Genomic DNA, 12354 nt, shown 5'->3' on the forward strand with positions numbered 1-12354 from the left:
TAGTGATCAAGGACCACATCACACTTTTAGATTTAGGGTTATTGAAGCAATAGGAATAAGTATAAGGGAAGGTGATGTGAGAACATACACTGAATACAGGGAAACCTTTTGGATTATTAACCTGAAAGCAGATGGGGAAGGGGCTTGAATGAGAGGGCGTCCATTAAGCCCGCTTTGAAAAGAAGGAGGCTGCATAAATGAAATGAGTTTGTTATTTATTGTTATATATATATATATATATATATATATATATATTGTTGAGGTTAGAGTGTTTTTGTGATGAGTATTATATTTGTTTCTATTCACAAAGTTGTATTGTTTTATTTTATTTTGTTTGCGTGTTTTAGTTGTTTTTATCTGTATATGCTATGTTTATAGGTTATAGGTACACTGTGGTTATATTTCTTTAAGAGTATTTGATTAGTTGATTGATTCTAATTGTTTTCTTATTCAGCTTTATATATATATATATATATATATATATATATATATATATATATATATATATAGGTTCATAGGTTCATAGGTTCATACTAGGCTATCTGCCCGAGGGCATTTACAAGCCTAGCCCATCGTTTTGTGGCTTACGCCACCCCTTTAGTATGGGGAACTATACCCATTATTTTGCTGTGCCTCTGTCGAGCAGTGACACTGAGGTAATCCCTGGGGTATATCTGCGATCTCCCATCCATTGGTCAAGATTTCTCTTGAACAAGGCCAGCGAGGTGCTCTGCCTCACATGTACCGGGATTTTGTTCCACAGCATAGGGAGTCTTTGGGTGATGAATCTATCCCTCCAGCACGTCCTATTAATAGCCGTGTCAAGGTTTAAGTCTCCGCCCTTGTGGCTCTGATGGATCTAGATTTTTGAGGTGAAGCATATTCATCAAATCTGGGTTTGACATGGCCTTGTATGTTAGGCAAAGGTCACCTCTGAGCAAGCGGTAAGTGACTGAATAGAGCTGGAGTTCTTTCAGTCGGGCAGCATAGGACAGATTTTGAGACCCTTTATCCTTTTGGTGAGGAACTTTTGTGGCCTCTCCAGCTGCTGCAAGTGTCGGGTCAGATACATTCGAATGGGGCATTGTACTCAATCATTGGTCTGATGAGTGATGAGTAAAGGAGACTATGACCTCCCTTGATCTAGATGAGAATCCCTTCATGATAAGGTGGGCAATGTAGAAGGTCTTCCTAACTACTTTAGCTACATGGGTGTCGAATGACAGACTACTATCAACCTGGGTCCCCAGGTCCCTGATAACTTCTTCTGTGCTTAGTGGATTGCCACCTATTTGGTAGCTAGGGGTAACCTTGTTTTTCCGAAGGGTATGACTATGCATTTTTGGCATTTAACTTTAGGCCGTGGCTCTGGCACCAGTTATCCGTTTCTGTGAGACCCTTCTGAAGGATATCTGTGTCAGATGTGTTTTCTACTATGGCGCCCAGTTTGCAGTCATCTGCAAACTTTGTCAGCCATAACCCTCCTGTGTTTGCTTGTACTTCGGAAAAGTAGATGCCAAACAAGAGTGGGCCCAGGACTGAGCCCTGTGGGACACCACTTGTGACAGGCTTTGAGTCTGACATGGCGCCAGCAACTCTGACCCTGTGGGTTCTGTCACTCAGCCAGTTTGCAACCCATCTTGTGATGTATAGGTTGACATTTAAGCTGATGAGTTTTTCAATGATACCCGAGTGGGGTATTGTATCGAAGGCCTTAGCCAGATCGAGGTAGGCTGTATGGACTGCCTTTCCCTCATATATATATATCATCTGTGGTTTCAACATTGTTATAAGGTCTGAAGAAGCTCCTAAGTGAAAGCACTTACCTCTAATATATTTATAAATAAACCTGAGTTATTTTATGTTATTCGTTTATAGTTTCATTTTCGTTATCGTATCAGATATTGTTATATGTTATAGACTTCTGCCTAGAGCAACGTGTACTGTGGTAGCTCCGTAGTGGGACTTGGTATATGTATATTTTTATATATTGCTCTTATTTTTACTACGGAGCTTTTACTCCAAGGACTGTCGGCTGCCTTTTATTGTATTATTAAATATCTGTCAGTGTTTGTGCTATAAAATTTAAAACAAAAGTTTTAAATGAAATCCAAACAATCTTTGTAGAATTAAAGCAGTGTGCACGTTAGTGTTTATGGTAAATGGGGAGAAATAACCAAGTAATGGGACACTGGAATGACTGCGGGGGGGCTGTGTATGGGGGGGTCCATTTGACCATGATTTTGTGAGGGGGAGGGGCAGCAAACTCAATGACAGCTCTAGGCGGCACAAACTCTAGCTACGCCACTGCCCTAACCCTCGTCCTGTTTCGTTTTCTTCACACTTGTCTGCGGTTTTAGAGTCTTCTTCTGGTTTCAGTTAACAGTCATAGCCTTGCAGGCATTTTCCTACCTGTGTTTTTGTTCCCTTTCCATCCTATGTGCAACTTTTACTGTACCTTTTTCGTCCAGCCTTTAAGTATTTCATTCTGTGTCTCACGAGTCGAAATTATATACGACTCATAAGTGTCTAAGGGAAAAATTTATCCAAAAATGCCCCACATGCATTACATCTGGAGCACCTTTTCATACACATTTCCGTGTTTCTCCCCTTTCTGGGAATAATTCACATTCCCTTTTTGGACAGTGTGTGTCTGCATTTTCTGATAGACAACAATAATCGTATTTGGCTGTCCTTCATTTCTGCAAATGAAAACATGATCATTCTTCATCTGTTAAATGATTTCAGAGGGCTCAGAAGATAGTTTTATGCACAAAGAATCTGAGATATTGGATATGTAAAGTTCATATTATACTTGTAGTGATGTTGTTACTTCTTTGGTTTGTTGTAAGATTGTTTGAGGCATGCAGGGGAGAGATATTCACCAAGGTAAGCCAAGTCATCTAACAAGTTCTGGGATGCAGAGGACCATGGCTTTCCAGTGAAGTAGATAGATAAGTGAGTCATATTCAAGTGGCATGACTTTGGGCTGTCTGTGAGACCGCACTTTGCTTTTTTTTTTTTTTTTTTTTTTTTTTTTGCTGATCTTAGCTCTAGTAAAACATAAAAATCTGATGAGTGCTTATAAACAGTATTAATGAAAGGCTTTTAAATACCACCTACTAAGAAGAAAAAGCAGCAATGTGAAACAGTTTGAGACAAGGTGGAGCTTCTAAAATAACAGATGGCTTCTCACAGAGACATTGTGTGTATCCTTTCGTTCAGTTATTGACAAGACTACTCATCTTGAAGGAAAAGTGTCATGTTTAGTGGCATCCTTTGGTAACAGATCTCTCTCTTCTTTCCAGTGAAGGTGATTGGTGGGAGGCCCGCTCCTTGACAACAGGAGGAAATGGTTACATTCCCAGCAATTATGTGGCTCCGGTGGATTCCATCCAAGCAGAAGAGTAAGTCTTACTTTCACTTAATGAAACCACTTGCAGTTATTCTTTAAGAATGCTTTGAAGAGCTTCTGCATATGTCAGGGATTTTAAGCATGAAAAATAGTTTGTCTGTATTAGGTAATGTGGTGTGAGATGGAATGAGTTAGTAGGGGGTTTATGAAATATGTATGCGTGGATAAGATGTACAGTCATGTTTTACAAGTAGTTAAGGTTAGGGAAAATTATAGTGCATTTTTCTAAATCACAAAGAAGCTCTGTTTTCATATTTCAGTCAAGATGATGTATATTTCTTCCACATTTTAAAGTTAGATGCACTGTGTAGCATGTACTGTGTTTTGGAGTTCACTGAATTCTGAGCATCTGTGCCTACACTGTGGTACAAGTCCTGTACTGTTTAACTCATCTTTGACTTCTGAAGCATGTCAGGTACTTAAACTGTTACTGAGGCTTAAGCGTGTCTGTTACTTAAAAGGTTAAATAGGGTTTTCAGAAACCATTTTAAAGTAACAGTGCCTTTGTTGCATCTTTCCAAGTATATGTTTACTCTAACAGAGACTGCGAGTTAATCTTTGTCATGCATTATAGATTTATTTAATTAGTGACCCAACAGACAAAAGAGTACTCTCTGTATCCATAAAGAGGTAGATTGACAGTACCAAAGGTCCTTTTTCAACCAAGGCCTTTTACAAAGGAAAATTAAAAACAGAACAATAAAATTTACAAGATTAAACAAATGCTTGTCTAACCAGTCCAAATAATAATAGAATATTCAGTTGCAATGTATTTGTTTCCAATCCATCAGGATCAAAAATGAATATGGGGCAGACAAACTTGAATAAGCAAACGAAAATTATATGATATAAAACACTGGGAATGTGCTTTTGTGAACAGACACCGTTTAAGCTGTGAAGTGAAGAAGTATTGTGGTGGATATTTCTCTAATATCTGATGGTGTGATGGTATTTCAGAGTTTGTGCCCTGTAATTCAGAATCCATAGCTGCTACAAATTAAGAGATGTGAGGGATGGAGAAGCTGGAGAAGGAACTGGAAGAGAAGTATAGTGGCCTTTAGAGGGTCTTAAGAGTTTACAATTGTTCCTGAAGCATGGCAGTAATCAGTGCGTAATGATTTGCATATTACAGACAAGTGGAAAATTTTAATTTTAAGTCTAATCAGAAGTCAGAAAGCCTTGCTAATATAAGACAATACTGTTCCTTAGTCTGCACTGACAGGTAAACTGGCATATTTTGATCAAGAGTACCTGCAGAGGATGTGCTGGATTTTGAGACTATTGCTGTGAGAGGAAGTGCATATTCTAGAGTAGGAATAAACACATCTGTGCCTTCAGAGATTCTGATACTTTCCACATGTTTAAGTAAGTCTTTGCTGTTTTAGTTGCATATTCAGAAAATTAAAGTGAAGGGTCCAGCTGTACTACTAGGCATTTGTAGTGATAACAGTATATGTACCCCTTTTGTGACTGCAAGTCTTTTAGTGGTGCTAGAAAAGCAGGACCTTTACACTCATACTGGTGGCAGACCTTAGCAAAGCCTGTGTGGATAGCATGGACTTGCATGTATTGAATTACTGACAACGTACAGACCATTCCATCCTGACAAGCTGTAAACAGGGTTGTAGTAAGTAAAGTGGACAGGATATGTAAACTATGTCTGACTCTGAATAGAGCTATAGATTAGCTGAGACAACCTCCTGGCAGATTATTCGGTATTAGGAGGTTTGCAGACAGGAGGCACACATGCCTCTGAATGTGGCATCTAGAGCAGTTTCAGAATTGTGAAGAGTAGTGCATAGCTGATAAAGAAATCCCAACCCCTACCTCCAGCAGATTATCTTTTAACAGATCAGTAAGTAACATGAGCTGTTGTATTTAGTCTTATAGGTCATAGGGCAAGTGTGTTTTCTGTCGTCAAATGGAATGTTTAATCAAAACACTGAAAATATATGTTGCATCTCAGTTTTCTACATTCCATTACTAACTCTTAATAAGAGATACAGAGAAGATTCATAGATTCATATGTTCTTAGATATTTCAAGGCCACTGGGTCTCATGACATTTTTGACCTGCCAGCACCCTTCCTCAAGTAGCGCCTTCTTTCTCCATGACAGCCATTCAGATCAATCCTGGGGAAAATCTATTTTGTAGATACCCAATTTGCTCCTTCCCTTTGCTAAAGATTCCCCCTTCCAGTCCTTTTATCTCTTTTATAATATTAGGTAATTCAAATGCAGCCGGTTCAGACTTTGATTTCCACTTTGTAGTAATTGCTTTTTTCCACAGCCGACAGAATTAAACTTAATAAGGTTTACTATGTCTAGACAATTCAGATCCCTTGTCCCAGCTCAAAAAAGCATATCCTTAGTAACAGCCACTTGGTCACTCAATATTTCTAGCAGAATACTCTGTATGGAATTTTTAAAATACGCCAACTTATTACACTCCCAAAATATGTTCCCTGTTACTGTTATCTTCCCCATCACACTTCCAACATTTGCTGTCTGTCTCAAGAAAAAAATCTTGAAGGCTGCTGGGGGTATAAAAATACATATGCAAACTCTTCCAAACATAGATCCTAAGCTTCTGGAGTTTGCTGTATACCTAGGAGCAATACGCATATACTCCATTGTTCTCTTGTAAATTGTTTTTCCATTCTTTCTTCTCAGACTTTTCTAAACTCCTCTGATTTATTCTTATAGCTATTGCAGAGTATTTTGTATGCCCTACTAATTATTACTTTTTTAATAGCAGCTTCTGTTCTCCCACCAGAGCAGGTCTTCCACTTAAGATTTCTGAATCCCTTTCTCTTTGCCTATATGCTGATATCAATCCCTGGTAGGGAAGGCAATCCATGGCCTGCAGTCCAGATGTCTTTTGGGCCTCATCCCACTCTTTTACCTTTCCTCTTTAAAAATCACCGCTTGACTAAAACCAATAAAAAAACTGGTAATCAAAGAGTAACTAGTAATTATAGATTTGGTGAATGGCTTACATGGTTTTTAATTTTTTTTTACCTTTCTTTCTTTAGTTATTTACTCGCAGTACCTTGATTCCTTTGCCATTTTCTCCAGTAAAGATGTTCATCATGTTACCCTGCTGCAGTCATCACACTTGGGTTATCCTGTCGTCAGGCGGTCCCGCAGTCGGCCGGATTTCCAAAGTCTTGGTCCGACGTCGGTTGCTGTCGCCTCATCCCTGACATCAGTTCGCCAGGGGTACATATACTGCAACCGACGCCATTTTCTTCTGTCTTTCTTGCCACGCGGTGCAAGAAGCAGAAGCAGTTCGCAAGTGCCGGTCGGCCGACTCCTGAGATTGTCGAATTCGAATTTCAGACCGAAGTCTTCTATAAAGCTAAGTACCCCGTTGGGGAAACTTTTCTTGCCTCAGACCGATGTCAGAAAAAGTTAACAATTGTATTTCTTGTGGGAAGCAAATACCTCATAAGGATTTTCATTCTTATTGCATACCTTGCCTAGGCCCTGATCACAACGTCACTTCTTGTCGTTTTTGTGCTAGGTTTAATAAGCGTACTATTAAAAGACGATTTGATTTCGCACGACACTTTTTTGGTAGAAAATTTAACTATAACATGCCGTCTGAGCTACCGACTACCGGCGTGCACAAAAAGCGCAGGGATAAGGACCGACAGCCAAGGCCTAAACCTGATTCCGAGGCCTCGGTTGATCCGGTCTCCGGTTCTCCGGTTATCAGTGAGGCTCCGACGCAGCCCCTGACTACCGCAGTTCTGGAACCCGAGACTGCTATGGATATTTTGACGGAATGTACTAGGCCCACTCAGCCTTTTACTTCAGGCCCTTCCGACAATATACCTTCTAAGGACGTCGGTGCTTCTGAAACGCCATCGGTTTCTGAGGGCGTTTTCAGACCGACGACTCTCACAGTCAAAACGTTTTCTAAGTCTAAGACTCCTTCTAAAGCTAAAAATACTACACTTCAGTCTCCTGTTCAAGGCCCTATGCCTAAGAAGCAGATGCTCAAAATGGCTGAAGATTTGATTTCTCTTATCAGGGGTTCTCAGCCTCCTCCTGACAAAAGGCCTAGACAAGAGGAAGATTCTGCTTCTTCTGAGCAACTGTCTATTTCTTCGGATTCCTCTGAAGACCAAGACTTTTCCTACTCTCCTTATGAAGATTCTGATGCTGAGGACTCTATTCCCTCAGCCTCCCCTCCTGAAGACTACTCTTTTGGGGAAACTTTACACACTATGAGGGAACATTTCCACTGGGAAGGTCAGGATTACTCTGATTCCAAGAAAAGGCTCAGAGAGATGTCCTTCATGGATGCATCTGCAGTCATAACAAATGGGTTGTCCTGTCGTCAGGCAGCCCTTCGGTCGGCCGGATTCCAAAGTCTGGGTCCGGCTTCGCTGATGTCGCACTTCACGCGTCATCTCTGCTGGTCTTCGGGTATAAAGGCATCAGCCGACGCCATTTTCCTCAGTCTTTCTTGCCGCGTGGCGCCCGAAGCAGAAGCTGTTCGCAAGTGCCGGTCGGTCAGATCCAGAGATTACTACTACCGAATACTACTTCGAAGACTTCTAAAAGCTAAGTACCCCGTTGGGGACTCTTTCTTGCCTCAGCCGATGTCAGAAAAAGTCAATAACTGTTTAACTTGTGGGAAACAAATACCTCATAAAGATTTCCACTCCTATTGTCTGCCTTGCTTAGGCCCAGACCACGACGTAGCAGCCTGTTCGGCCTGCGCTTCCTTCAACCGACGAACGCTAAGGCGTCGGTCGGAGTTTGCTGAACAGTTTTTTGGCTCAGACTTTGCTTACATTATGCAGTCGGATCCTCCAACTACCCAAATTGTTAAAAAACGCAAGGAAAAAGACAGACACTCGCGGTCCGCGGTTTCGGCCGAAACCACGGTTAAGCAAGCCGTGAGTGTCTCGGTTTCGGCCAAAACCGAGAAAACTGGTCAATCTTCAGCCGAATCCTTGGCTACTACTGAGACTCCTGCTACCTTACCTGAATCGGCCTCAGAAATTTTGCCTACAACTGTGGTTTCTAGTGAGTTATCAGACACCATCCCTTTGGATGTTTCTACCCCAGCACGTGGTGCTGCTAGACCCCCTGCAGCCATGTCTATCAAGGCCTTTGCCAGGGCTAAAGCAGCCAAATCTGCTAAGTCAGTGCCTGTTAAACCTCCCTCACACAGGCCCACTTCTAGTTCACAAATGCTTACTCTGGCAGAAGATTTAATATCCTTAATTAGGGGATCCCAATCTCACCCAGACAGGGCCTCTCAGCCCCCAGAAAAGAGACCTAGGACAGAGCCCCCCTAGCCAGTGTCCTCTGATGATTCTGCGGATGACTCCGACATTACAGAACAGCCAGAGGATCCTTTTTCTACTTATGAAGACTCCGATGCTGAAGAATCCATTCCAGCTGCCTCACCACCAGAGGAATTTTCCTTTGGGGAAATCTTACATGCCATGAGAGAACAATTTCAATGGCAGGGACAAGATTTCTCAGATTCAAGAAAAAGGCTTAGGACTTTTCTGCATTTACCACAACATAGGCCCTTAGCTATACCTCCTGTTTTGCCTGTTGTGGATGATGCATTTAATGATGTCTGCACTGCTCCTGATTCTTTACCTCCAGCCCCTGCCAAACCTGATAGATTTTACAGGGTTCCAGACACTCATCACCACCTATACAAGGCCCCACTGGCAGACCCCGAAACTATTTCCCAGGGGCCTAAGGCAGTAGCCTCGACCACAGCAAAAACCCTATTCCTTCAGAAAGGGAATCCAGGTCCTTGGACAGATGGGGGAAAAAAAGTTTACACCTCTGCTACTCTCTCAGCTAGAGCTTTAAACTGTCAGTTTCACATGATCCAATACCAAGAGTTTATGCTTGATCAGTTAACTAAAAAGTATCCTCTGATGAATCTATAGATAAGAAATATGTATTAGAAATGGTGAATAACATACAACAAGTTAGTAACCATTCCTTAAAATGTGGCTATGATGCACTGGAGGCTTCATTTAGATCAGCCATGACTGGCACAGTGATAAGAAGACATGCATGGTTGAAAGAGCAGGTCTTACGGATCATGTTAAAGCTAAGCTATTAGATGCTCCTATGGATAAGGCCAGTTTATTTGGTACACCTGCCCAGCAGGTAATGAAGAAAATGGAAGAAAAGGCAAAATCTGTACAAACAGTTAAAGATTTCTTACAGGTTCAGCCCCCAAGGTTTAGCAGGAACTGGCCTGCCAAAAATTGGTCCTTTCCTGACTCCACAAGATCCCAAAGGGGTAGGAATAGACGCTCCAGAGGCAGAAATCAATCCAGAGGAGGTGCCTACAGAGGACGACAGTGGCAAGGTAATAACAGAGGCACAGACACAACCACTACCACTGCAACAGGACAATCACAGTGACTTGGCTCTAACTCCGCCTACCAGGGAGCAAATAGCAGCACCATTAGGCGGAAAATTAGCTTTATTTTCGAAAAATTGGCACTATATCACAAAAGACAAGTGGATTTTGCAAACCATAGACCAAGGCTACCGGTTCCACTTCCACACCTTACCAGTAAAAAGAGGAATGCCAAACCTGCCTCCAAATCAAAAAATAGAAGCTCTACAGCAGATAACGGAATTAACAAAGATGAGAGCTGTGGAAAGAGTACCAATAACAGAACAGGGCAAAGGATTCTATTCCAGACTCTTCCTAGTACCAAGAAAAGAAAAAAGTTGGAGACCTATTCTCGACCTGTCCATCTTAAACACATATATCATTGTCCCAAAATTCAAAATGCTGACCCTACAGCAACTTCTTCCCATGCTGGGCAAGGAGTGTTGGCTGGTAACTCTAGATCTCAAGGAGGCATACCTGCACGTCCCCATTCGACCAAATTGCAGAAGATACCTCAGATTTCTTGCAGGATCAGAGCATTATCAATTCTCAGCATTGCCCTTTGGCTTATCTACTGCCCAGAGTATTCACAAAATGCCTGGCATCAGTAATCGCTCACTGCAGACTACAGGAATCCAAATTTATCCATACCTGGACGACTGCCTGCTACAAGCGGACAACAAAAGCAAACTGACAACAGATTTACAAAGGGTCATTTACTTGCTACAAGCCCTGGGATACACAGTCAATTTACAAAAGTCAAGGCTGATACCATCCCAAACAAGAACATTCTTGGGCGCGGAATTGGACACAGTAAAACAAATGGCATTCCTAACTGCAGAAAAACAAAAGAACTCCTCTTTACTTCTTGGCATTAACAAAACAGAACAAACTAACAGCAAGAAAAGTTCTGCAGGCCTTGGGCTTCATGGCATCATGCATAATCTTGGTCCCACATGCCAGACTGCATATGAGAAAACTACAGTGGTACCTAAAGAATTTATGGTCTCAACACAGGCACAGCCTAGAAGCAGAAATACCACTAATCCCATGCCTAAAACAGGAGTTCCTATGGTGGGCTCAAGCATGCCAGTCAAACCCAGGCCTACCCTTCCACAACTTTCGAACAAGCCAAACCATCACAACAGGCGCCTCAGACCTAGGATGGGGGCACATGCTGGACAAATGCGCACAAGGATTGTGGACTCAGGACCAGCTGCACCTGCACATAAACCAAAAGAAATGCTGGCAGTAAAACTGGCAATCCAAAAATTCAGACCATTCCTCAAAGAAGGCCATTTGATGATAAGGACAGACAACACCACAGTCATGTGGTACATCAACAAACAGGGAGGCACTCATTCATACCCCTATGCAGAATGACTTTGGACCTTTGGAATCTGGCACTCAGCTACAACATCCAGTTACAGGCAATATTTGTACCGGGAAAAGAGAACACCCTAGCAGACATGTTAAGCAGAACCACCTCGGATGCTCACGAATGGATGCTACACCCGGACATCTTCAAGACCATCACAAAGAAATGGGGAATGCCACAAATAGATCTATTCGCTTCCTCTCAATCACCAGCTCAAAAAATTCTGCACAAGGACATTCCACCCACTTGCATGGAAGGTGGATTCGCTCTCCTTCAGCTGGAAAGGTCTGACAGCATATGCATTTCCACCTCTTCCCTTGATACACAAGGTATTACTGAAAATCAAAGAGGAACGCCCAAGGATAATCCTGATAGCTCCGAACTGGCCAAGACAACACTGGTACCCATTGCTGAGGAGCATGTCTCAGGAGAAAATGTGGCCAATACCCTTGATGCCTTTGATGTTAACTCAGAACAACTACAACATCATGCATCCAAACCTAAAAACTTTGCAACTGACTGCCTGGAACATCACATAGCAGCAACTAATCCAGATCTTTCCCAAAGGGTTAAAGACATTATCCTTGAAGCCCGCAGACCTTCAACAAGAAGGAACTATGCAGGAAAATGGAAAAGGTTTGTCATTTGGAGTGCTGAAAGAGGAAAAGATGTGTCGAATATAGATATTGCTAACATTCTGGAGTATTTGGCAGAGCTTCTACATACAGGCCTGTCCTACTCCTCCATCAAGATACATGCATCAGCTATTTCAGCAGAATACAGCTTTGATCCACCTGTCTTTTCACATCCTCTACTCAGGCAGTTCCTCAGAGGGATCAAGAATGTAAAACCTCCTAGGAAACCACCATTACCAGCATGGGACTTGAACTTTGTGCTAGAAAAGTTAACACTCCCTCCGTTTGAACCAGCAGCAACAGCAGATCTACAGCACCTGTCATGGAAAACTGCTTTCCTACTGGCAATTACCTCAGCAAGGAGGGTTTCTGAACTACAGGCCTTAATGGCAGTACAACCCTTCCTAATCTTCCATCAAGATAGGGTGTCCATGAGAACTAATCCTACATTTATGCCTAAGGTGGTATCCAGAGTGTCTTTAAACCAGGCAATCCACCTACCTACCTTCTTCCCCAATCCACAAAACAGA

The 12354-nt window shown here is 42.1% G+C and overlaps 1 protein-coding gene across 1 annotated transcript in view; it reads left to right on the plus strand.

The window, feature by feature from the left end:
- Positions 1-12354, plus strand: part of FYN (FYN proto-oncogene, Src family tyrosine kinase) — a 1397726-nt gene that overhangs the window by 1022889 nt on the left and 362483 nt on the right. The window contains exon 6 of the mRNA XM_044060462.1: positions 3309-3407. Coding sequence (XP_043916397.1) covers positions 3309-3407 — 99 coding nt within the window. The remainder of the gene's footprint in view (positions 1-3308; positions 3408-12354) is intronic.

Source organism: Protopterus annectens, chromosome 2.part0 (assembly GCF_019279795.1).
Source record: "Protopterus annectens isolate FY-2018-M chromosome 2.part0, PAN1.0, whole genome shotgun sequence".
Taxonomy (NCBI): domain Eukaryota; kingdom Metazoa; phylum Chordata; order Ceratodontiformes; family Protopteridae; genus Protopterus; species Protopterus annectens.